The 26,219-nt window shown below is 40.6% G+C and overlaps 1 protein-coding gene across 1 annotated transcript in view; it reads right to left on the bottom strand.

The window, feature by feature from the left end:
* GRIA3 (glutamate ionotropic receptor AMPA type subunit 3) overlaps positions 1–26,219 on the bottom strand; it is a 290,033-nt gene that overhangs the window by 7,432 nt on the left and 256,382 nt on the right. The window contains exons 14-16 of the mRNA XM_029240492.1: positions 18,153–18,400; positions 17,477–17,591; positions 492–739 (exon numbers count right to left, since the gene is read on the bottom strand). Coding sequence (XP_029096325.1) covers positions 494–739; positions 17,477–17,591; positions 18,153–18,400 — 609 coding nt within the window. The 3' untranslated portion in view covers positions 492–493. The remainder of the gene's footprint in view (positions 1–491; positions 740–17,476; positions 17,592–18,152; positions 18,401–26,219) is intronic.

The raw sequence follows: 26,219 nt of genomic DNA, 5'->3' as shown, positions 1-26,219 counted from the left end.
CAAAAAAAAAAAAAAAAAAAAAAAAAAAAATATATATATATATATATATATATATATATATAAAAGAATGTAAAACACTTCATTCACTTTTTTCATTGATAACAAGTTGAAATGATAATACTTCGAATATACTGGGATAAATGAAATATATCATTAAATTAATTTTGCTTGTGTTACTTTAGAAAATGGCTAGAAGAGCACTTAAAATTACACATGTGGTTCACATGTGGCTTGCAAATATTCCCACTGAACAGTGCTGCTCTAGAGAATTTTTCCTTTTGGGTCGCAGACCACAATTTAATTACAACTATGCTATTAGGAAAGCACCACTGTCTGACAAGAAAGCACAACCATTATTTTCAAAGAATCAAATGGTTGCAAAGAATAGACAATTCCTGAAACAACAAACCAAACTGAAAGACAACAAGAAAAGAAGAAGAGATTGACATACAGTAACATAAGCTGATTAGTTTACTAGACCTTAACCGTACCCCTAGATCTTAACACTCTCTGTTCCATACACGTTGTAGCCTTCTCTGTATGTAGCGTAATTTTGAGTGTTGGTGGCAGGAGCAGGCTTAAAGTTTTGGGTGTTCTTTGTGAGTTTCATGCGTTTGGACTCTGCCCGTGATTTGTAACAGAATTCTATCAAAGCCACCATCATGGCCAGCCCCAGACCTCCGACAAGTATATAGAAAACGCCTGCCACATTGCTCAGGCTCAGAGCGCTGGTCTTGTCCTAAGAGAAATGAACAAGGTGATTAGTTCTTGGGGAAAACAAAGACAATGGGACATTATAATGCATTGCAACAGTATATGATAGTTCTAAGTTGTAAAACAGCTAAACATTGATGTAAATGCTATGACTCAACTCTGGCAACTGGCTGATGTTTCACAATGGCCAGCAAGATGGTAGATGGTGCTTCTGTTGACAGTTGTGATCCTCCCCTAAATGCTCTTTTAGTTTGACTCCTTAAATCCATTAGTACCTCAAGATGGTGTCAACAACTAAGTAAACAGCAGTCGGCCATGGGAGCAAAAGTGGAAACACAAGCACAACTTAGTCCTCTGCCAGCTTTGATAAACACCATTTGCCAGAGTTGAGCTGTGACATCATCTCTGTCAATGTAACACTCTTTTCATTTGGGAACTTGAAGCACTCTTTCCCCTCTCTGCCCCGCAACACCTCTTTCTCCCTTGTTCTTGTCAACAACTGGTCTTTAAGATGACAGGTGAGAATGTTAGAGGTTCCTGATACTCATATCTGGGGAGTTACTTCACAAGGGTTTGTTTTAAAAGGATTAACTCTCCCCTTTCACCCAGTGGCTGAGAAATTGCTCCTTTGGGGACTAGTTGCTAAGGCCTCATCCTCAAAGCAGCAAGTGTTTGTGCTGCGGGAACAAGGGCACAGCACAAAGAATTGGCTCTGTTCCCTCTTCCTGAGAGTTTAAGGACCCGCTGGGTCCTGAATCGGCTCCGTACAAATCAGAAGACTTTTCCAGGAGGCTGATGATTGAAACAAATCCGGCTCATTTTCAGCTTTTACTCCAGGGAATGCAGAGAATAATTAGGGAGAAAAACCAAAACAAAACACCCCTATACTCATCTCTCTATTTAAAATGGGGGGAACATCGAGGAAGCCGGTCAGTGACTTTCAGGTCAAACCGCAAATCTGACTAAGCTATCTGCCTGTATGAAAAAGCAGAAACTGAACTGCTGAACGACGGAAGGAAAAAAGTTGGTGCCTTGAGCCCTACCTGGAGGTAGGACACAGCAAGGGCCAGGAGCCTTTCTTTGAAGAAAGTAAAATAAAGTAGCATCTTGTAGTCTTTTTAGAGGGAATGTAACCATTTTGCTGCTGAATACAACCCAAACTGTCAAGCCAGTGAATTGAGTATCTCATTCAAATGATAGCACAGTGACCAGATGACGGCCATGGCTGACACTCAACACTCTGTGGCTCAGCCAGTCCTGGTATCATGTAAAGAATTAAATGTAAAGACAATATGGCCATGTCCTGATTCCGTTTTCATAGGAGCCAGTCCTGCACTTGTTTACCTTAATAAAAAGGCCAGTTGGAATTAAGTCGCATGGTCGGGAAGAGGGGTAGGGACATGCCTCATGTCCACAACAACCTTGCAAATAGTCACTCTTCTAGGATGAGTGACAGTTAGCTAGACAAGTGGTAAGAATTTCTATAACTTAGGAAACAATGGATCATCTCCTTAAGGAGGCAGGTGAAGCTGTCTGCAAGGATGTTCCACAGTCCATTAGGAAGAGGACCAATTTCTGGTAACCTGCCCTCTCCCATTAGATTTTTATATGTATGTGGTTTTTGATGGGGGAAAAAGTGTCCTTTACATCACCCATGTAAGCCGTAGCAACAAAGTTTCAAGTTCCATGTATTTAAGTTTCAAAGAATTCCCTGCTGTGGGATGTAGAAAACCAGTAGCAAAATGGTTCACTGCACAAGGAAAATGAGTGGCATTTCATGAAATGAATTAACTGATACCACAATATTAGTTCAAAAAAAGGAAAGGCAAAAATTGAAACTAAAAAAGAACTTTCTTAGGGGAGCAAAGGGGGGCAGGAAGGAGGCGGGGAAGAGTGTTTCATGCTTATCAATGTGATGTTATCCTGAGAAGGTATACCCTTAAGGAGCATGCGACTGAATTTTAAAAGTATTACGTACAGAGATTCAAGTGACACCTTTGGAAGAGAGAAGTGTGACAGACTTAATGAGATTCGAGATCCAAATAGATGCTGAACTCAATACGACAGCAGCTGAGAGGAGGCTGGCTAATCATTCTGCTTACAGAGACCAGTCTTTGTTATTGATTTCTTTGACTGTTTTCAGGTGGGATCGACATAATATATTCATAACCAAAGGCATTTACAACTACAAAGTCTCTGACACTGTAAGAGGTTAAGAAAAAGTACTGTCACAACTGGATCATTTTTTGTTTTTTGGGTTGTCGTTGTTGTTCTGTTTTCTCTTTGAACTTTCGAAATGTGAAATACAGTAAAACCCCCTTATAACACAGCTCGTGATTTTACTGCTTTGGGAACATGGTGGGTCAGATTGAGTTCCCTAATCGTAAGGATAGCTCGCCGGAGTCGATGACTGATGTCACATGGCAGGTCTCTGAGACTGGTGTTTGCCTCATTCCCTCAGCGCTGGTGTTATAAAGGGGTCCCACTGTGTCAGGGAGTGTCTGTTGGGAAGGAAAGCCGTTTTAGGGTAGAAAATAAACAGTGGTTCAAAATGTGATTGCTAATCAGTACAAAAAGACCTTCAGCGACTGACCTTACTCCCGGAGTCCTTCGCTCCGCATTCCCCCTTATCGTACCACCATTTGTTTTTCAGCTTGTCTAAGATGCCTTGTTCACTGAGTTTCAATACTGCAAGGTTTACAGGCGTTCTTCACGTGGGAAATAACATAAATAACATTATATTATGTTATTTTATGTTATTCAAGCTTCAAACTACTTTAAAACTATAGAAAGCGATAAAGCAGGGGGCCCTGGCCACAGAGTAATTTTAGACACTGCAGGCAACCTGAGCATTACCTTATAAAAATTAACACTAGAGCAACGCTATATTTACCAGGGCCTGCCCATATCGCTTTGAGTAATCGGCACACACTGTTAAATAATGAGGATAGAAAAAAGGCACTCCTCAGATAGGCTGTGTGGGGTGAGGAGGGTCTCCCCTCAAGTGACAATTGTCGGCGGCAGCTTGCAGTAGCTTTGTGACGGAGGTATGTTAGGTTTGATCTAACTGGGTGTCTTGTTGTACTTCCAGACAGAAAGCAAGTTTTATGGAGGAGTGGGGAAGGGAACGGGACCAGAAGGGGAGGCGTTTCCACATGTGGAGACAAAAGGATGAATCCGAACAGAATAGAAGATAGATCCTACGTGAATAACATGCCTTCTGATGAGTTGTCCTTTATTATACATATCTGTTGCCCAGCTGAAAATGAGCTCAGAAAGAACTGTACTACATACATGTCTTCACAAACTGCATTCTTATGCACATACTTGTCTTAGTACTAAAGGTATAACGTGGACCTCTGAGTTTTGGATAAGAGTACTTTCAACAATGGGAGAACTGGTCTATGGATTGTTTTTGAGTTACTGATCAGCTGTCTCTCTGATATGGTCATAGGTCTGTGAGCGACTCAGATCACCAAAAGGTGAACTAGATTGTTTAAAAATGGATTATTAATATGGCATGACCTGAAATGGCAAGCTGACTGCCCCTATGGGTAGCGCTGTGGAGGAAGCTTAGATAAGCTGATCTAGTGAGATAAGACTTCCTCAACTAAGAGGCTAATAAGTCCCCAGGAGGCCAGCCCACTGCTTCCTCGTCCTCCACCGCTTAAAGTGTGAGGACTTCTTTCAGAGCCACTGGGCAAACGCAGGATACCCTACTGGTTCTAGGATAACGATCTTCTCTCTTAGAAATTTCTTCATCTGTAAAATGGGAATAATGACCTTTACTCTGTCTCCTTTCTAGAGCTAATGAATCTTAAATAAAGTATCTCTAATAACTTTAGATTAAAAATGCATTATTTACAGAGGGTGGCATATTTCTATTATGAGGCAATGAACTACTCTGTGTTCAGATTCACGTGAACAATATTGCCAATACTAGTGCACGTTTTTCTGAATGCCACCAATTTACCAGGAGGAAAACAGATATATTTATGTAACTATGAACATTCCATAGAATTTCTGAGCTTATTTTGGGTAACTTGGACCCACTAACATATCCAGTCATTGACAAGACTTCTGTTGTCACAGAGATCTGGCCTCTATCAGACCAAGTCCCCAAAGCCTATTTCCTTTCTTCTCCCCTTTGCTGTTGAGAGCAGAAGGACCATCTCATCTTGAGAATTCTGAGAAACATATCATCATTTTAAAATAATAGGCAATTTCAGAGTACTTGGGATTTGAAAAACTGTAAACCTTTAGTGTCACAGAGGTGACACTTTCTTGGGTAGTGCAGAGCTTGGCAGCCAGAATGTCTGCATTTTGTTTCTCACCAGGAAACTGAGGTCCTTTTATACTTTAAACAATTCCTTCAATCAATGCTCAGAAGCTGAGGCTTCTCAAATGCTAGCCAGACTTGCTTGGCATGCAAAGCAACAAAAGATACTCAAATAAAAATTGGAGCCTCTTTAGGATATTACTGGCAGTGAAAGTTAAGTCTTAGACTTTTAAAGGACAGACAGGCCATCTATGGCCCTGAGATCAGTGTTGGAACTGCCTTCTCCGCTAATCCCCACTGTCTGGCCTCCTTCTCTCTCCTTTCCCCCTATTATTTTTTACTTTATCACCAACCACCTTTCTTCCAGTGCTGTGCCTTAAGCTGGGCACTGGGACCCAGGCTAAGGATTAGGACAGACGGCTTAAGTTGCAGGGGAGATGCTTTCCAGTGGCATATGGGTGACTGACTGCATCAGGACCTCAGGAAAAATTACAAAGCATTTTTTTCTTCCTTTCTGTGCTTCCTTTTTTCTTATTGTAAAGGGCCTGGTGTCTTCACGCTGCTCTCTAAGCCCTTACCAGGCCCCGACCTCCCTCAAGCTACTATACTCTTCAAATTACTTCATTCAGTTTCTTTAGTACAGCTGCTCTTTCTAGATCTCAGGAACAGAGCAGTCTGATTAAAGGCCCTCACACTAAGGTCCAAATAGAGACCTCTCCCTAGAGATCCTGGGTTTTAAAAAATTTGTCAACCCTTAAGTGAGCTAGGTTGATAAAAGTGTGACATGTTCGTTTAGAACAATGGTTCTCAAAGTGTGGTCCAAGGACCCCTGGAGGATCCCTGAAAACTTTTCATCATAGGGTCTGTGAGGTCAAAACTATTTTTGTAATAATACTAAGGCATTCTTTGTCTTTCTTACTCTTATTCCCTCATGATGTACAGTGGAGTTTCCTGGAGGCTACATGACATGTAATACCACAACACATTGAATGAAGAAGCAGAAATGAGAATCCTATTCTCTTATATTAAGCCAGACATTAAAGCTATTTGCAAAAATAGGACAATGCCGCTCCTCACTAATTTTTTTAAAAAGTTATTTTTCATAAAAAGTATGTTATTTATGTTAATATACATTGGGTTTATTATTTTTAAGGGAGTTAATACATTATTTTAAAATTCTTCAGTTTTAATTTCTGATATGTTAAGTGTTAATAGACTTAATACATACGAACAAAATCTTTTGGGGGTTCCCTATAACTTTTAAGTGTGTAAAGGGGTCCTGGGATAAAAAGGGTTGAGACGCACTGGTTTTAGAGGAGGGTAGATTTTTCCCCTGCTGGGGCCTAGTCTGGGCTGCCACCCTCCACTCCTGCCAAAACCCAGGCTGAGCATTTAAGCATCCAGGTCAGCAACTTAGCATCCTACTTTTCTGACAAATGGCCTACCCCTGCCTTAGGCCATCAGGTGGCTCCCACAGAATGGTTGGTAGCTGCTCTCTATGCCCATGGCATCCACGGTTACAGTAGAGGTTACCTTAGAGCAATGGTTCTCAATCGGGGGTCATTTTGTCCTCCAGGGGACATTGGACAATGTCTAGAGTCATTTTTCACTGTCACAACTGGGAGGGTGGGGAGTGCTACAGGCATCTAGTGGGTAGAGGCCAGGGATGCTGTTAAACACCCTACTTGGCACAGGGAGGCCCTCCACAACAAAGCCCCAGATGTCAACAGTACCGAGGCTGAGAAACCCTGCCTTAGAGCGTCCAGACCTCATCTGTTGCCCCAGGGCTTTAGAGAAATCTGACAAATGTTATACCCTTAGAAGTTTAGTCTTTGATTGGAAAAAAAAAAATCACAGGGCTTAAGGAACCTGACAGGGAACCAATGTGCACTTGGGAACTTCTAAATAAAAATGAAGGAGAAAAACAAACATTTTAAGAAGTAGCACAGGCAAGGAGCATAAAAGCTGTAATCAGAAATCACAGATAATACCACTTAACAAGGTTAGGATAGCTGCCAAGAAAAGAAAGTACTTTAAAGGCCAAATCTCCTAGAATTGTATGCTGCTGCGGGGTGGAATAAATTCCCAAGATGGCAGAGAAAAACTGCTTTTAACCACGTAATTTTCTCTCTTACTGTACCTTACTGGATGTATTGCCAAACTCAATTCAAATCAACCAAATGTATTGACACCCTCCTCCCAACACACACACACACACACACACACACACACACACACACAATTTGGTATTTTAAAGGAAGTGGAATTAGGTGGACATCTGGTCGTTTTAAATGTCACTTTCCTCATGATGCCATTTTTGTTCCTCACCCAATACTTTCTCTCCCTCCTCCTTCCTCTTCTACCTTGCCTTATTATTTGGGCCCAGGTCTTGTGTCTCCTTCTAGGCTGTGTTTCTCAAGGGGAGGGACCATGACTTATGTATTTGTATTCCCCACTTAGAATAGTTCTCTCAATAAATACTTGATGAGAAACCTCCCTTTTAGCTTTTGTTTTTCAGCCTAGTACTTCACACATAATAAAATTATTATTATTATTGGTCAAGTTTAATAATCACTTTAAGAAGGTAGATTTATGGTCTCTATAAGTAAAGAAATCGAGGCACAGATAGGTTAAGTAATCTGCTCAAAACTGCACAGCAAATTATGGGGCAGGCCAGAAGGCAAATTAACACGCATCCAACTCTGTACTGTACATTCTCCAATGGAACACACAGAAAAGGGGTAGCGGTCCTCATTGTTTTCATTCTTAGGGCTTGGATGTTCATAATGAACTTTTTCCTTAGGGATCACCGTACTCCAACTATCAGCCTAGCAAGGGTAGATCTAGCAGCTGGGGCCTTCCACTGCGACGCAGCGATACGTCTCCAGGGGAATGTTTCAGAGCAGTTACTGTAGGCCCTTAACTGGTACCTGAGAGAATTATAAGTCAGAAATATTTACTGTACTCACTTCAGTAGAGAAAAGAAAGAATTAAACAGAGTAGATCCGATTCCTATCATGGAAATGAGGCAGGCATTCTCCCCTCTGAAGGGCTTGCTATGGACGTTTTGCTGAGTAGAGCCCTCGTAAGACAAAAACACAGGTTGGCAAGCATAGGGAGAGAACAGGAGGGCTTTGTGATGTAATTTCAAGGGGTCTGGGAACATCCCCCTGTCCACAAATATTTTCCTCACTGGTACCTTTATTTCCATCATGAGAATTTCACACCTTTAAGTTTGAGCAGCATTCCTTGTTAAAATACAAAGCTTCCTGAGAAATGGGAAAGGAAGCAAAGAGTAACTATTTCTAAACTCCAACTCTTTGTTCCATTTCGTTTAAAAAATGTTCAGGGGGGAAAGGGTGTAAACTTCTCCTATGTAAAGGGTGTAAATTGCACCCATGTCATAAAACTGTATATGGATTGTTGACCAGATGGAGAGGATGAGAGTGAATGTGAACTAGATAGCCAGTTAACAGCATGCGAAGGTAGCACAGACCTGTGGCAGGATGACTATTCCTGAATGCTGCCAACAGTCACGGAGTAGCATCTATTTTTTTTTTTTAATTGGGATAGTAATGTAATTCATAATGCCTTGAAAATGAGTTCTATTTTTGAAGAAAACATAACTAGCTGATACAAATTTCTGCTTATCTCTGCCATCCACACCTGGCAACAACTCAGCGACAAAGCACTGTGCTCATTAATCCAGGGCATCCAGCCCCGGGTGGCGATTGTCTAGGTTCCCAGCTCGTTCCTGGGAGCTATGAACCAGCCATTGCAAAGTTCAGTGTCATCTTAGTGATGGCCAGTGTTACATATGAAGACAGTTTTAGGATAAGAAGACCGTTTTTTTCCCCCTGTGAAAGTAGAAACTGCTTATTTAAAAAAAAACCCTAAAACTAAAAATGTTGATATATTTCAAAAGAACTGTCCAGTTTATTTTTCAAGTTGATTTCAGGAAATACCTAAAATAGGTAGTTTGGAGCCACGTTGGATTCTTTCTTATGAAGAGAGAAATGTGGACAGAGTGGCGTGAGGGTGCTGAGTTTTCCCATAGTGGAAAAGAAAAAAAAATGGGCTCGTGAATTAATGACCAAGTTGATTCCCCCATATGGTGATCCTAGAAGGGTTGAGATAAGGATTTGTACTATGGGTATTGTTCTGGGCCTGAAAAATATAGGAATCCATGGTGTAGTACGATTGATCTGAGAGAATGTGGGATATACTCTGCTCTACATGGCTTCACTTCTCCTTTCTGAGCAGGGACACCTAAAGAGCAAATGTCTGTTTAATAAATGATGCCAAGAGATCATCAGTGGTGCCCTTAGGAGGGATGGATATATGTGTAAATATGTAGGTCATGGAGGGAAAGACAAGGAGATCACAGAGAAGTAAAAGAAATATGCGAGCAAGGATGGTGTATTTGCATAGTTAATTAGAAACTTGCTCTAAGAACACAATATCTGAATGATGATAACAGAAACTTATCACAAGCTAAGCTGGAAGCCCATCCCTCATGCTATGCTTCACCCGAAGCTCACTCTTAAGTTACTGCATTTGTTTCTTGGTACCTAGTGATTTTTTGGAACAACTTCTAAAAATTATCTTCGGCCCAGTGGAGGGAGAAAAGCCATCTTTCACTGGCTTTTCTACTGAATATATTTCAGGTTTTCATGGTGACAAGTCACCTTTCCGAATTGCTCACTTGCTTCCCTAGCCTTTTCAGGCAGGAAGGCAGTTACAGACATCTCTGCCCAGGCAGGGCTTGATTTATGAAGTTGAAGCCAATTGATAACCAAGCAAGAGAAGATTCTTTGTTGGATAAAAGGATTTATTCTACAGTCCTTTATATTCTTTTCCATAGGTTACCTTGGGATATGTGTAGTAAAGGGATTTACCTCTCTACAGTAGCTGTTGGAGGCTGTGGAAGTTCAAAATATGCCCTAGACTACATTAGTATCTGGACCCCTTTAAAGAAGCTTTATTGATTTCTTTTCACAGGGGTTTCTGGATGCAGCATTCTAGGAGAATGAAGGTTTAAGTTATTTTAATCTTTCTACCCTTGGATCAGCCTGCGCTTTCTCCACAAGCTGGGAGCAGGCACATATGACTGCTGGTAATACTGGACTCTGGCCGCCCAAGTGACCCTCATTCCACAGGGGCAGCCACAATGATTTGCAGAGTTGTGCAGTGCTTAGCTGCTAGACGCTTCCTCTGAGACAGTATTTATATCATGTAGTTCACAAATGTAGCTCAAACCTATTTAACTCCTTGCTAATGAGATCATAATTTAATATAAGTGCAAAGAGCGAATTCAATAATGCATGCATATAACATTAGGAGTTGAAAGCTGTGAGTTATTTTACTGAGGGCCCAACAATGCTAGTGATTGAAACCTATTGATGAGCATCTGTGCTAGAGAAGCAGCCCCCAAAGTCACTTGGAGATATGTGGATAAAACCAGGGCATTTCCAAATGATAACCTCTCAAATTCAAAGTGATAGATCCCTTGATTATACAAGTTGTGAGTTTCACTGATGGATTTCTGCCAAACTGGGCCTTTGTCCAATCTCTCCCTCTAGAACAGGAAACCTAAACCATTATGGGTTGTGGACTGTCTCACATAACCCAATTTGTCTGTAAAGACTTCTTACTCAATTTGTCCCTGACAGGGAGAAGGGGCTCAGGGAAGATGCTAAGCTTCTGGAGAAGCCAGTCTTGTTTAAGATGTGGCCACAGATAATTTCCCAAGTACATAATTCATATGATTCACTTGAAAAGTCTGTTTTGAGATCCATTAAAAATTCAAACTATCACACTTCGTTGGGTTTTATCACATACAAGGGTATTTTCTTTAGTTCATCCCAATGGTACTGAGAAAGAGAGGCATAGATTGAGAAGGACAGAAACCGACCAGAAACTCACATGACAAATGTTTCTGAAGACATCTAGTTCATTCTCCTGATTCTAGGCAAAATATTCATTGAGAGTTTAATCTCAATGATGGGTGCCAGCATCCTATTCCCCCCCCCCCCAATAGCCCCCCGTTGACCATGACCCATAGAAAAATAATCAGTCTTAGCTTACACTCCAATAGATTGCAACAAATGGGGGTCTATATGTCAGATCTGAAAGCTGACTTCTGCTTGCTGCTCCAGGGTACATGCCACCCTCTTCCAGCTCGCATGCTAGCATCCACTTCTCTGCATTTCCAGCAGTGATGCTAGACAAGACACACTAGCAGAGTCAGTCTCTCCCTCTCTCTCTCTTTTTTTTAATGTAACGTATGCTATTGTCTTAGGTCTATATTTTGAGAAATATTTGCTTCAAAGCCAGATGAAAGTAAGCTTTATGGTGAATCTAGCACTTGGACCACACTTTTGCCACCTTTGACAAATGGAGATTTGCCTCATGTGCCAAGGGCCAGATGCTATACCGCTCTCTAGGAAGTCAAAAGAGAATGGATTTCAGTTCTCCATAAAAGAAATCTGCCCCCCACCCTGTTCCACCAACCTCAATTCCCACCCTCATCGAATGTATTTCAATCATTTCAAATCTTTCGTGTTTCTTTTCCATGGCTGTCCTACCTTTCAGAGAGTGTAGTTCTATAATCTTCTTTCCAAATGAAAGGAAACCAAATGATTTGGTCTTAGAGGGGCAGAAAGGGCATAGACATGCACCATTTAACTGTGCACTGCAGTGGTGTCTTTCTTCTTAGCAATTGTTCAACAGCATTCTTACCTTCAGGCTTTTCAGTCCTGCTCCTCTTTCTGTAGCTCTGGTGTTGGACATTTGCTCATTATTTGTCAATAAGAAACACATTCAAGTTATCAGGATAATACCAAAGGCAAATAATCACATCCTAATCATAGAAACCATGTTAAGGCCACGCAGTCAATTTAAAAAAAAAATCACTAGAATGGATTAATTTTTAAAAATGTTTTCTTTCTGGATTACAATATTTTTTTCCGGTGGTAGAATTTATTCTTTAACACCATCTGGTAAAATCAATGGTTTTGGTAGTCCCTGGACTGGTTCACTTCTTAAGGCAAAAAGGTCCCTTGTTTGAAGCAGCCACTTGAAAGAAAGTGAGGGTTTGCTCTTGGAAAGAAAACCTGAGTAAGTTCAAGGAGCACATTTAGTCACTATCAGGAAAGATAACTGTCAGTTTCTTCATACTTCCAGGAGGCGGCACCAGCATAGAGACATGCAAACCAACGAAGAGCATAATATACTCACCCTACTCCTTGATCCCAAACCAGTCTCGGTGATTCACAGGAACTTCTTCTAAGACCCAGGGAGTGCCATCAATCTGTAATGATTCTTGACTACACACATAACAGTGTCAATAGAGAGTCACTGGGATCCATCTTAACCCTGGGTATCCAAAATGTCTACCTTTAGGGATGGCTCCTGCCAATAAAAGGTCCATCTTGTTGCAGGTAAAAGACAGATGCAGATTCACATCAATTACCTAAGGCCCAAGAATGTCAAAGAGTTCTGGGTGTGGAAGAGAAGTGGTTAAGAGATGGTGGCATAGGAGAGGAGAATTGTAGACATACATGGAAGAAGAAGAAATACACACAAAACTGAGGATCTCATTTATATATATAGGAAACACAGTACAACATCATTCGTCTCTGTACCACCAAACAGAAGCCAAGGACATTTGGAAATGTGCTGTCCTAAAGTGTAAATTTTTTTCTATCTCTGAATAGGACACTTGCTAAGCAAATGTATGGGATTAAAAAAAAAAAGATTGTTAGTTATAGGGAGGAGGAACATGTTTGAATTTCTTAAGAGAACAACTCTTTTTAGGTACTTTAAAAGCACGCATGTGAAAGGAAGCACAACTAATTTTAATTGCAAGCCATTTTTGGAATTTACTAAAACAAGTTCCCTAAGTTCTTTCCTAGCATCACATTGGTTAGTTTATTCTAGTTCCTATATATTTGTGAGGATAATAAAACTGCATTTCTCTATCAATACTCTATAAATCATAATGGTGATCCAACCATTTATTTAATTAATGGAAGTTTAAGTTCATATCCTACCCTTATCCCTTACTTGCCTATATGCCTTACAGGTTAAGGCAACTCTCATTGCAGTCAAGTAGTTCAGAATGGTCTCCTTTAAACATTCTGTTCCAGTGTCCCCCAAAGCACGCAAAGTGTGCTGATTTTCAGCTTGGAAAATATGCACACTGGAAGTCGATTTAAATCCCTGGATAGAACTAAAACCAGGACAATTCTAGGGTGAGGTGGGGTAGAGTTTATAATGCCTTATCACCCATCACAAATAGATTGTTTCAGTGACCAGCCCCCTTCAGGTAAGGTAAGGTTACATGGGGAAGCTAAGCTGGTGCCCTTTACCCAAGATTAAGGGAATGAAGCAGGGTGGGTGGGGGGATCAGAAGAATTTGAAAGTTTGAGGGGACAAGCAGCTGGGGAGGGAGGCTGATGTGGTAATTCAGCAGCTGAATCTCCATTCTGCTGTGATTTACAGCGACAGACTTTCACTGGCTGTGTCACAAACCCCTGGTGATTGGGGTTTATCGCTCTTTATTGGCTCTTAATTACTGCATTTGCACACACAGTGTAATAAAGCACTAACACAGAAGGGTGGTTTGCAGGTGAAAAATTCCCAAACCACAGCTCTAATTTCCATGATCCTTGCCTGTGCATTTATAGTCCATCATGGAAGGATCAAGTCTGATTTGTTTAGGCCCAATTAGCCCAGGTTTAGGAAATTGGTAAAACCAAGCAGTATTTTAGTTCTAACCTGTAGGGCTGGTGCAGGGGCTCCCTTGGTGACTGACCTTGTCTTTATTCATTGTATCAGAAAAATAAAAAAACTCTATTTCATTAGCTTAAGCGAGTGCACATTTAAAACAGCCTGATCATTGCTTGTTTCTTCCATAAAATAGTAACATTTTGTGAAAAGGCTTAGAATGTGTAATGTCTTATGTCAGGGGGGAAAAGTCAACAATTTAACATAATTGCCTGTTTATCATGATTTAAAGGTTGCAGGGGAGAAAGAGAGGGGGGAGGGGGAGAGGGGGAGAGAGAGAGAGAGGGAGAGGGGGAGAGAGAGAGGGGGGAGGGGGAGGGGGAGGGGGGAGAGAGAGCCGTGGGGGGGGGGCCGGGGGAGAGAGAGAGAGAGAGAGAGAGAGAGAGAGCGAGATAAGTAATACATGCTTTTCTCCGTCTCCTGGTCTCAGAGATAATAGGTGTAGAAGCGTTTTTGAAAAAGTAAAAGTACTCATAAATGTCAGGCTTTGTGATTATTGTCATTTTTAGTCATCAGTACTGAGGGCTGGAATGGCTTAAATATGCTATTTGCCTTGTAACCAAGGTAGTTGAGAATAAAGCTGATTTTTATGGAAATATATCACATGCAATCAGATTCACATTGCTCATTGGATGGGTAGATGTGATAAATTGCTGTCTACAATATTATCACCAGAGGTGACCCTGAAAGTCAGCAGAGATTTGTGACAGCATTAGCTGTGTGACCTTCTCAAAGTCACCACCATCTCTGGGTCTCACTTTCTCTATGAAATGATGGTCTATTTGTCAATTGTCATGTTAACTGGGGATGGAATACAATAAAGAAATGTAATTCTCAAGCCATTTTACTAATACAGTTAAAACTCACTGATTTGGACTAACAGAGGGGAAGGATTATCTGAAGAAGAAAGTCCTGAATTACAAAATAGGTTCGAAGAATGACAGTTTCATTGCTTGAAGTCTGTTTTGTAATTCAAACTCACTCTAAAACATTGCCTTAGTGGAGGTCCTCGTGAGAACTGCTTTAGCAGATAAATTTGTAATGAATATGATTATATCTAAAACAATGCTTCCGACATTTGAAAAAGGTTTGTTCTCTTAAGGAAAAATGCAACTGGCAGTCTAGTCTAAACTCTTCATTTGCTTAACAAACCTCTCGACCTCTCTCAGACTGTAGACTGGTCCCTGTCCAGTTTATCTCAAATTATAAATTAGAGGGCTCCAAAGTAATGAGGTTCCACTGCCTTTTCTACCTTCTTCTCCATTGATTTGTTTTTGGCATCACCACTAAATAGTGGGAACAGACTCAAGTTCATCTCTTGCCCCTTCTCTTGCTCACTCTCAGAAAACTGCAGGTAGCAAGAAGGAAGGAGATAAAGGCAAGCTCCTTGGTAATCCAGAAACGGAATAAGCAATTGTTGGATAGGCAACACTGATCATACTATTATCCATAGTTGAGAAAGGGGTCGACTTATTTCTAAAGGTTGTCTGGAGGAATGACCCAAAAAAAAGTGATTTGAAAGGTGCCTGGCAAGTAGCACTATGGTCAAAGAAGCTGGAAATATCTAGGATCTACTGAAATATTTTTCTATTTGCATATCAAAAATCAGATAATCTGGAAATCGTGGGGCTGGCAACAAAGTTACTTGATAATTTTGCAGCGGTATTAGCTGAGGAAATATCTGGGTGAAAAGTAAAAATTCAGCCAGATGTGTGCAGGTTTTTTTGTTTGTTTATGTAACATCAAACATCTGGTTATTTGACAACTTCTGGGCAGTTGGCATCCTGTGGATGTTTTAGAGTCATCTTGATACAGTCCATGGCTCCTTTTTAACCATGCTGGGTATGAATGATGAATTCGTGACAGCCATGTATCCAATCCAGCTCAATTTTTCACTCTGCAACTCACTTGAATGATATAATTAGGTTCTCCGTGGCCTGATACTAATATGAGAAAAAAGACCAGGAAGAAGGTTCTAAATACTCTAGGCATCAGGTGAGCCACTACAAAACTCAAATGAGCCAAGTGAATGGCATCAGTTCACACTGGTGGGAGAGGAAGTTACTGCTTTTTGACACATAGTAAAACCTTGATTAATTGGAATCCATAAGGGATGGATGGAATTTTCAATAAGAATACTCATTTTGTCTCATTCTTGGCTAATCACACTTTTTGTTTTCTCAAAATGCTTGTATCCACTTTCTTGCCTCAGGCAAGCGGCCTCTAATGTTTGAGGGTCAATCCAGATGGAGAGAAGATAGAGGAGACAGAGCTGAGTGTGACCCAACCATGGGTCATCTCTTGGCAAGTGATTGAAAAAAAAATCAATTCCTTGCAGTCTTCTTTTCTGGTACTACTGCTGCTTTCTCATCAATGTGGAGTACTGAGGGGGGGGGCAATTCAGTTAGTTGGGGTACTGGTTAGGTGAGCTCTGGTTAATCAAGGTTTTACAATAAAAGACCTCGCCAATGCTTGGTAAGATTATGTCCTGAAGAAAGTCATTTTTAAATTTAGTTCTTGGAAAGTGCTCTGTGTTTCCAAACCCATATTATACTGCAGACTGGCAAACTAACTTTTCCGTCAGGGTCCTGAGGAGTGGAGAGAGAAAGAGAGGAGCAGAGGTGTAACCATTGTCTCTGAAGGAGAAAAGTTTCGGCTTGCCTGTCTGTTGGTCTCTGATTGGGAAACACTATTCTTCACCTTAAGACGCCCATGGTATCTTGGTCGTACAAGAGCCGATCGTGCATGCTTCAATATAATTCTCATGCCCTTTGGGCCATGGAGGATTCTGTTTTCAGGTCCTCTCCTGTACTTACCCAACGTGTCTTTCCATCATTTGGTGTTGTGGCTTCTGAGCTCGCCCCTATTTCTTGTTGCTTGGTTGAAGGCTATTCATTCTTTCTAGCCCCGAATAGCATTAAGGAGCCGAAGGAATGCCAAGTAAGACGGTTTTTTCTCACAACGGTAGCCTGGATAACCATTACACCTACCTGAACTAAGAACACAGCTAAGGAGAAGCCACATCAGGGATGCACACACATAGAGTATCAGTTAGGTGACGCGCTTGTTTAAATATACAAAATATCTTTGTAAAGTCTATATATGTGGTGACTTATTGAAGAAAGACCCCATTTAACTTGAAACTGAGCTTGTTCTTTGGCTTTCAAGTTGAGTGGGGCCAGCTTAAATAGGCCATCACATATAGAGAGCAACGTCTCATCACTCATACACATGATGGAAGAAGCCAACCAGCCACTGTAAGCAACCATCATACCATCATGCCTTAGGGGAAAAAAGGCTGTAACCTGACTTTTCAGTAGATGGATTTGATTTCGCACACCACTCATCCGAGGCAGGTGGGGACAGTCTTAAGGAAAGCCTCGGGCTCTTGAAAGCCTAGGGCGTTGAAACCTACACCACGGCCTTCATAAGGCAAGCGGTCTGGTGTGTGAGGGGAGGGAAGGGGTGTGGATGGGAAGCCTCTGTCTGGGAGTTTAAGAAGGGACCCAAGTTAGATCAAAACTGCGGGCGGTGCCCTGGAGCCTTTCTAGGTCCCAAAGCTGCCAGGCAGGGGAATAACCTGGTCATTCCACTTTATGTGTGAGTCTTGTGCTCTCTCCTCAATAATAAGATAACAGTCTTGCCGATTACTCGTCACTAAGGGTACCCGGTTGTGGTGACATTGAGGCTGACCTTGGAGTCACCGCCCCCGCTGCCGCACTCTCCTTTGTCGTACCACCATTTGTTTTTCAATTTGTCCAAGAGGCCTTGCTCATTCAGTTTTAATACTGCCAGGTTAACAGCATTTCTTGAAACGATAAAACATAACTTGTAAGAAAATGCACAAATGCTTAGGAAATCGTTAACGTATAAAAAGGAGCACAAGAGGACAAATTGGCTAAATTTCACAGAACGTGGAGCTATAAAAATGTCTGTACAGCAAATACAGGGTTAAATATTGGAAGGTGGCATGGAGGATAACATTTGCTCAAAACTGAAGTGTGCGGGATGGGGAGATTGTCTTTGATAAAGAAAGTAACAAGAACACCACATCCATGCAATTAACATTCGTCACATATGGCACCATAACTTGGCTTTTACCATTTAAATTGAAAAAGCCGTTGAACTGTAAAATTAAACAGCAACAAACAGTCAGAGAGGACAACACAGAGAGAGAACATTAAAAAAAAATGGATGCATTAAATAGATGAAACCATAATTTACCGTCTTATTTAACTCCATGGAATATTGTAGATTTTAAACTTTTAAAAGTTACCTCAAAATCCACAAGAAAGAAAATGACAACAAAATGCATCAGGGTAGGTGGAATACTATAACAACACGGATATTGTTATATTATTCCACCCACCTTAATGCTGAGCCTTTAGGGGTTGCCACACCATAGCCTTTGGAATCCAGATTTCCACCAACTTTCATCGTATCACACGGTTTTCTCTGCTCAATGTACTCATTCATGGTTGACTCCAGCAGGAAGGCGAACTTTCCCTTGGACTTCCGCACTCGGGCCACTCCGTCTGCTGTTGTTTTGGTAAACACAGATGGCTCTGCTGATTTCATGTAAGACCACATTTTCTCATAGACAGCAATCTTGGATCTCTGCAACAGAGATGAGAATTCTTAGAGCTACCAGATATTAAAACTGGAAGAGGCCTCAGTGCAGTGGTTTTCAAATAGTTTTGATTGCCACCCACAGTAAGAAAAGCACGTTACACTGCAACCCAGTAAGTACATTCATACGTATGTAAGCATGGTTCCAAAATAGGTTTCTCAAAACCACAGTCATCTTTGCTGTGTGTGATGCTCTCTGATATCTTCTATTCTATTTGAATTCACTTAGAAAAATGCCAGTCAGGACCCACTACATTGATTTTATGGCTCCAATAATGGGTTTCAACACTTTGAAAAACACTTTCTTAGTTCAATCTTTCTCTCAATTCAGAAATCACTCCTACACTATCCTGCTATGTGATTACCCTTTACTGCCTGAAAAAGAAAAAAAACAAAACAAAACAAAAAACGGCTATTGGAAGGGAGTATACAACCATTTTAGTTAGCCTACTCCAGTATGGGGCATTAATTATTCTAAGAAAGTACTTCCTTATTCTGACCTGAAATTTGTTTCTCTATGACTCCTACCCTTTACTACTATCCACTAGAGCTATGCAAAGTAATTCTGTTCCTCCTTCTACACGGTGGTCCTTCAGATATTGCAAGGTTGTTGTTATGCCCCCTCTTCATCTCTTCATCAGGTTAAACTCCACTGATGTCTAATACTATTCCCGGAAGCCTCATAGAACCCCATGGGTCTTTCTCCCATGGAGTTCTAGCTAGCAGTGTCTCTCTTAAACTGGAGTGTCTAGAAATAAGCATGGCATCCCTGTTATACGACAAGGACAGAATGAAAAAAACTGCTTTCCGTCATTGGAGCATTATTTTCTATCACTACTGCTTGAGCGTTCATTAACATATTTAGTCTTTCATCCATCCTTTCAACAAATACTTATTGAGCACCTGCTATATGCAAACCGCTCTGCTGGGGTGTGTGAAGAATATGTGAGTCCTTCCCTCAATTCAGATTGAGGTCAAACCCTCCAAACTGTTAGTTTTTTGTACCATGCCAAGTTTCCCTCATCCTTAGATTTTTGAATTTAATTCCATTAAATTTCAATTCAATTCAGGTGGTCCTTAGAACATGTACTAAATACTTACAGGTCTATGTTAGGCATTTTGGAGAATATAAAGGAAGCATGGTCTCAGTGACCCCATGACTTACAATCGAGTTGGGAGCTAGATCCTTAGGAATGAAAACCCTAGAGAAAAATTAAAAAGAATCTTTGACCAGAAGTGAGATAGCCTGGTAGAAACTATAAACACATGCCATGTTTTCAAGCATCCTTTTATGGCGTTTTCTGGCCTCTACCTCAGCTTTTTGGGTTGTTTATTTAGCTTCTCTTCTCTGGACTTTGGCCAGCTGCATTGTGTCTTTCTTGAGGCTTGCTTGGACCTGCTCAAATAATTCCAGAATTACTTGCACTCCCAGAACTACCACCATGGAAATTAAGCATTGTGTTTATGGCAATCAGATCCTCAATGAGTCACTGAAATTATTCACTGAGATGAAATATGCTTGATTTGCATAAAGAACAGGAAGAAAAGCCAATATGGCTGAAGCCGAACGAACAAAAGGGAGAAAGGTAGGCAAAGAGCTGAGAAGAATAATCAGAGGTCAGATCTTGTAGGGCCCTGTAGGTCATGGTAAAAAGTTTGGATTTGTTTTACATGTGATGGGAAACCATTGGAGGACTTGAGGAGGAGTGTGAGAAGATCAGATTTAAAAATTTAAAGCATTACTCTAGCTGCTGTATGGAGACTAGACTATGAGGTGGACCAGAGTGGAAGCGAGGAGATTGGTTAGGAGGCTATCCTAATGATCCAGGGAAGAGATGGTTGTGACTTGGACTAGGCTGGGAGCAATGGAGGTAGAGGGAAGAGGTTGGATTCAGGATATGGTTTGGGGAGATAGCAAACAAGCCTTGCTGATGGACATCTTCACCTGATGGACCTAGAGACACTTTCAGATTAAACATTTCCGAACCAAACTTACTGTCTTCCTTGTACAGCCTGGTTCTCCTTCTAAATTCATCAGCAAACTACCTAACATCCAAGCTAGAAAGTTTGGTTTTTATTCTTTCTTCAGCCTCTCATTATGCCATGTTTGTTTATTCTAACATAGAAATGCCTGTAGGGTCTGTCCTTTTGTCTTCTTTTCATTCTCATTACCGTTGTCCTGGGGCAGGCTCTCCTGTTTTTGGTCTAGACTGCATTGCCTCCTAACTGGTCTCGCAGCCTCACCACTCTCTTCAATTTATCCTCCAGTGTTCCTTTCAAATGTAAATCTCATCAGGTTACTTCATTCTTTAAAATTCTCCGATAGTTCCCTAATAGCTACAGGCCAAAATCCAAACTCTTACGTATGATATTCAAGAGTCTTTATGATCTTGACTACTCTCCTAGGAGCCAGTCACAATGGACTACTCACTGTTCACTGAAATATGCCACACATTTGCATATCTTCTACCTCTGGTTATGCTTTTGCTTCTGCCTGAATTATCCCTATTCACCCTACAAGATCCAGAGTGAATATCATGTCTTCTGTGAAATCTTTCTTGACTCACCTCTGTCCTCACAGAAGTGCTTCCTCAGCTAGTCTCCCAAAGTACTTTGTTCGTACGTTTGCTATAGAGCTTTTACTAAATTGCGTTAAGGTGAGTTGGCTGTGGGTCTGTCTTCTCCATGTTTCTGGGTGATTTTGAGGACAATTCCATGCCTGATTCATTTTGGTAGCCCTCTTGGAATCCGGCATAATGCCTGATGTATGGTAGGTACTCAAGATATATTTAATAACTGACCTTAGGCCTGATCAGGGTGACAACAAGATTCTTGGTCAAAGATATCAGAAGGTTGGTGAAAATGGCTACCAGCACTAATTTTATAGCACTGTAGAATTCTAGAGCTGAAGTTACTCTAAAGATCATTGGATCTTTCTTTTTTGTAAATAGGTTCGTTAGAAAACAAACTTATGGTTACCAACAGGGAAAGGGGGGGGAAGGATAAATTGGGAGATTGGGATTGACATATACACACTACTCTATATAAAATAGATAGCTAATAAGAACCTGCTGTATAGCACAGGGAACTCTACTCAATACTCTGTAATGGCCTATACGGGAAAAGAATCTTAAAAAAAAGAATGGATGTATGTATATGTGTAATTTTTTAAACATCTTTATTGGAATATAATTGCTTTACAATTATATGTATAATTGAATCATTTTGCTGTACACCTGAAACTAACACAACATTGTAAATCAACTATATTCCAATAAAAGTTAATTTTAAAAAAAAGATCATTGGATCTTTCTCAGCTAAACCACTCAGGATATATGTTTTATAATCCGTGGTTTGTTTGGTTTTTTGCCACTTAGCCTGCCTTTGATGTCCACCCTAATAACTTTCCTCCGAATAAGATTGAAATGAAATCTCATCCATTGAAATTTATGCTCATTTCACATCACGTTATCCTCGTCTGACACATGAAACAATTTCTAAGCATCATAATGAAATATCCTCAATGACTTTATTTTATTTCAGTAGGAATTTCCTAGACAATTGCTCAAAGAATTTTTCAAAGTAGTAAATAATTCCGATGCACAGAAAGATACAAAAAATTATGTTAAGAACACCTGTGTACCTGCCACGAAACTTAAGAAATAAAATATTATGAAGTTAGTTGAAGTGTGCCTATGTATCCTCCCTAATTGCATACCCCTCCTCTGGGCCAAAAGTAATCTCTATACTGAATTTGGTCTTTATCATTCCCTTGCATCTCTTTATACTTTTTCTCCTTTGTAATGGCTGCATAGCATTTTAATCTACGAATATATCATACCTTATTTACCCAATCCCCTACTGAAGGACTCTTAGGCCAGTTCCAAGTTTTTGCTATTATAGACAACACTGTGGTGGGTGTGTACCTTTGTTCACTTACAAAGAGGCATTTTGTGTTCTTCATCTTGGCCCAATCAAATCTGAGTGAAAGGGAGAGGGGGTTAGAACAATTTGTCTCTTACACAATTTGCAAATAGGCCATTGCTTCCAAAGGTAAATTTATAAGGCAAGGGCAAAGGGGTCCATGAAGTTTGATCTGAGTGTAGCATAGTTTGGACTCATTTACTTCATCATTTACTTGAGCTCTTTGATTGCTGATACAGGTTAAAAGGTTTATTCCTTTAGGTAATGATGCATTTCTAGGAGAATAAATGGCAGTACTTGAAGTGGGTACTTTAAATGTGTGTGGTGTACATGCAACAGATATTAATGAATGCAGTAAATGAAAAGTTAGTTAGTGGCAGAAATGATTGGGTCCTGGTTGATGACTGATTTCTGAAGGACGTTAGGGGAAAAAGAAATGGCTCATCAGTGAGAACAATTAAGCTGAAATGTTTACCTTCCTAACAAGTGTTTAAGTGACAGTATAACATTGAGAAAAAAGGAAAAAAATATCGCTAGCATTTTAGGTTTTTTTGCAGTCTGTCTTATTTTGGCTGAAATATTGAAGGCAATAAAAGGTATTGGATCTTAGCTCAATCATCTGGAAGAAATTTTAAAATTTACGGGAAGGATGTGTAACAGCAAATTCATTTTTCTCTAACCCACCACGATTCATTTATTTCATCCCACAGAGCACCATTTTGTACCTAAGAAGGAGTGGACAATGGTTATGTAGAGAGGCCATAAGAAATTCTCTTAGAACTGCTAGATAATTAGCAAATGAAATCCAGAAAGAGAAATACACGAATGGGGGAGGAACAGATTAACCCAAAACGGTAGATAAAGTAGCACACTAGCATTCATGGATTCTACAGTCACTGTTCTGACTGTCTGTGATAGACCGTGAAGGTCAATGATATGGAGAAGTTTGCTTTTTTGTTGAGGTGAGAATTTGAATCTTGGGCTCTGTGAGGCTGGTGTGTGGAAGCAAGTGATCAGTGAGGGCGCTCAGCCCACCACTCAGCCCTCGGCTTTCTTTGCAATGGTGTTGGTTGCTCCTTGTCACTGTGCATAAAAGTGTTCCTCTGTAGACCCAGGTCAGTACAAGGTAACTGTATGGTGCAGTGGTTGAGAGTATGGAGTCACACTGCTTGTGTTATAATCCCACTTGCCTAGTGTATAAATGATCTGGCCCCTATGTGTCTCAATTTCCTCATCCATAAAATGGGATGATTTTTTAAAAAAAGTGTCCACTTCAAAGGTTTATTGAGAGAAATTACATGAGTTAACACGAGCATCTCACTTAGAACAGTGCCTGACACACAGGAAGTGCTGAAAAACAATACATATTTTTATAGTACAGAAAGCGTAATTTGTTTTAGTGGCAGAATTTAATAGCACTGTAGATTACTTCAGTCCCATATTTACGGAAACATTACTTCATTTTATAGAGGAAATTATATGTGCAAGTATTATTCACGTATCTGGATCTTCAGACATATTCCTGGTGAATGTGCATGGTCTGCCATCAGCAAAAATCATTATCATGTCATTTGGGTTTAAAAATTTTTGTTGGTGGAGGCAAAGCGGGTAGAATGGCAAATTTCCTGTTTTTTTTAAACATCTTTATTGGAGTGTAATTGCTTTACAATGGTGTGTTAGTTTCTGCTGTATAACAAAGTGAATCAGCTATACGTATACATATATCCCCGTATCCCCTCCCTCTTGCGTCTCCCTCCCACCCTCCCTATCCCACCCCTCTAGGTGGCCACAAAGCACCGAGCTGATCTCCCTGTGCTATGCGGCTGCTTCCCACTAGCTATCTAGCAAATTTCCTTTTAAATTTATGTTTTGTGGTTTAGTTGAGGTTCATACATTAAAATCCTCATTAGCCAGAACACCGCTACTGGGAAGACCTGGTGAATGAAATTTTCTGCTCCCCTCAGAGTTCAATTAGAATATTCACTTGGTCAATAGAACATCCAGTTGGAGTCAGTAGAATAACAGACTTTTAGGGACAGAAGGGACCTTAAAAACCATCTGGTTCAGCCTTTCCCCCAGTGTTGCAATGGCTTCTCTGCTCAGATGCCTCTAGCGGTCAGGCACTCCCTAGCTCACAAGAGGCTCAGGAAGTAGCTTACTCCATGGTGGGACAGTTCAAGTTGATAGAAAGTTCTTTTTGTTGGGCTGACATCTCTCATGAGAGCCTCTCTCCCCTCCAGTCCCCCTTCTGCCTTTTGCTTGAATTGGGCAATCTCTCGGCTTCCATTTCTCCACTGCATGTAGCACTGATTTTACTGCCTTGTAATGGTCACCCCCAGTGGACTCTGAGCTTCTTCAGAGTAAGGATTACGTCTTTTTTTGTCTCTGTATTCCCACTGTCGAGCATAATGCCTGGCATGCAGGGAACTCTCACTACGTATCTGTGGAACGAATGAATGTTAAAATTGTAGTTCCACCCACTGGTCCTAATTCTGCCCTCTGAAGTGATACTGAATAACTACGCTCTCTCTTCCACATGATGTACAGCATGAAGACTATCACCACCGTGTCACCTTTTAATTGTCTCTTATATAAGCTAAATATTTTAACGGGCTTCACTTGTTACTTGTATGACGTGAATTCCAGTCATCCCCTTCCCCTTCTGGTCACCATCTCCCAGATATGTATATTTTTTAATTTTTCAAAGTCCCTCCTAAAATGTGGCCCCCATAATTGACCACAATATCCTTGATACAGTGGCACTAGCACAAATGACAATGAGACCATTTCTTCCCACGATCTGGACATGAGCACAATTTTTCACTTTGACAGGATTCGACAGGCATATTTAGATATGTTGATAGTTGAGAATTAACTGCATTCACAAAACAGACCAATAAATTGAAAGCATAATTGTCCACAGAGGCATAATCTGCTAATTCACTTTATGGTATTAATTTACTGTCAGCTTGCAGGCAAAGTATTACATAATTTGTGAAGATAGTATTGGTGCTTGTGACATCTCTATGCCTCAAATGTGTCAAATGTGTTCTGAGTGAATAATTTGAGAGGGCAGAATGAAAGAAAGGTAAGGGGAAGACGGTTTTAGTTACTTCGTACTCCATTGTTCCTCAAAGGGGAATGGTCTAGCTTTATGTATTTATTAACTTTTCTTGGCCACTGTTGCCATCATGCCTATATTGTCCATTTGCATCACTGTATGTATAAGACTAGCCTTGTACAGACATGTCAAAAAGAGGCTAGATTGAGCTTCTAAATCCTCTCCCTTAACCATTGATATGTCCACCACTTAGGCTATCATTCCTTTAGCTATGTTTTGCTTTTTGCTGAAATGCAAGTTCTCCTGCAAGGGGATCACACTTTTGATTGTTTTCCATCATTTATTCCTCAGTGCATATGTTTCCAATCCTTTTCTGTGAGCAGCGGAGGGGAGGGGGAGGGCATCTTGTACCTGGTAAGGTAAATGGGGAAGAGGTGGTGCTGCCCAGGTGGGGAAATGACAAATGAAGTGCATCAGAAACAGTAAAAGTTAATTCAGTCTTGCTTGATAACAGCCCTAGTAGTACATTTTTATAGATTTTCATTCTCAAAGAGAAAAAAATAATTTGTTGACTTCTTTTAAAAAGTGGGGCTTTCATGTGGGTTAAGGGCAAGACATCCTGGTCTCCAATCTCACATTTCAGGGAGGTATTAATAGAAATATCAAGCCCCTTGAAGTTATGCTAAAGTATAGGCACCATTTCAAACAGAATTTATATGGATATGATCCAGCCCTAGCATACGATTTACAACCACTACCTAACCCACCTGGGAACAGTGTACTGTTTGCGAGCACAGACTCTGGAGTCTGCGTGAGTGAGTT

This window comes from Monodon monoceros, unplaced genomic scaffold (assembly GCF_005190385.1).
Source record: "Monodon monoceros isolate NGI ecotype Baffin Bay Population unplaced genomic scaffold, NGI_Narwhal_1 Super_Scaffold_22, whole genome shotgun sequence".
Taxonomy (NCBI): Eukaryota; Metazoa; Chordata; class Mammalia; order Artiodactyla; family Monodontidae; genus Monodon; species Monodon monoceros.
Note: the sequence above shows the minus strand (reverse complement) of the source record. Positions and strands in the feature narration are given on the sequence as shown.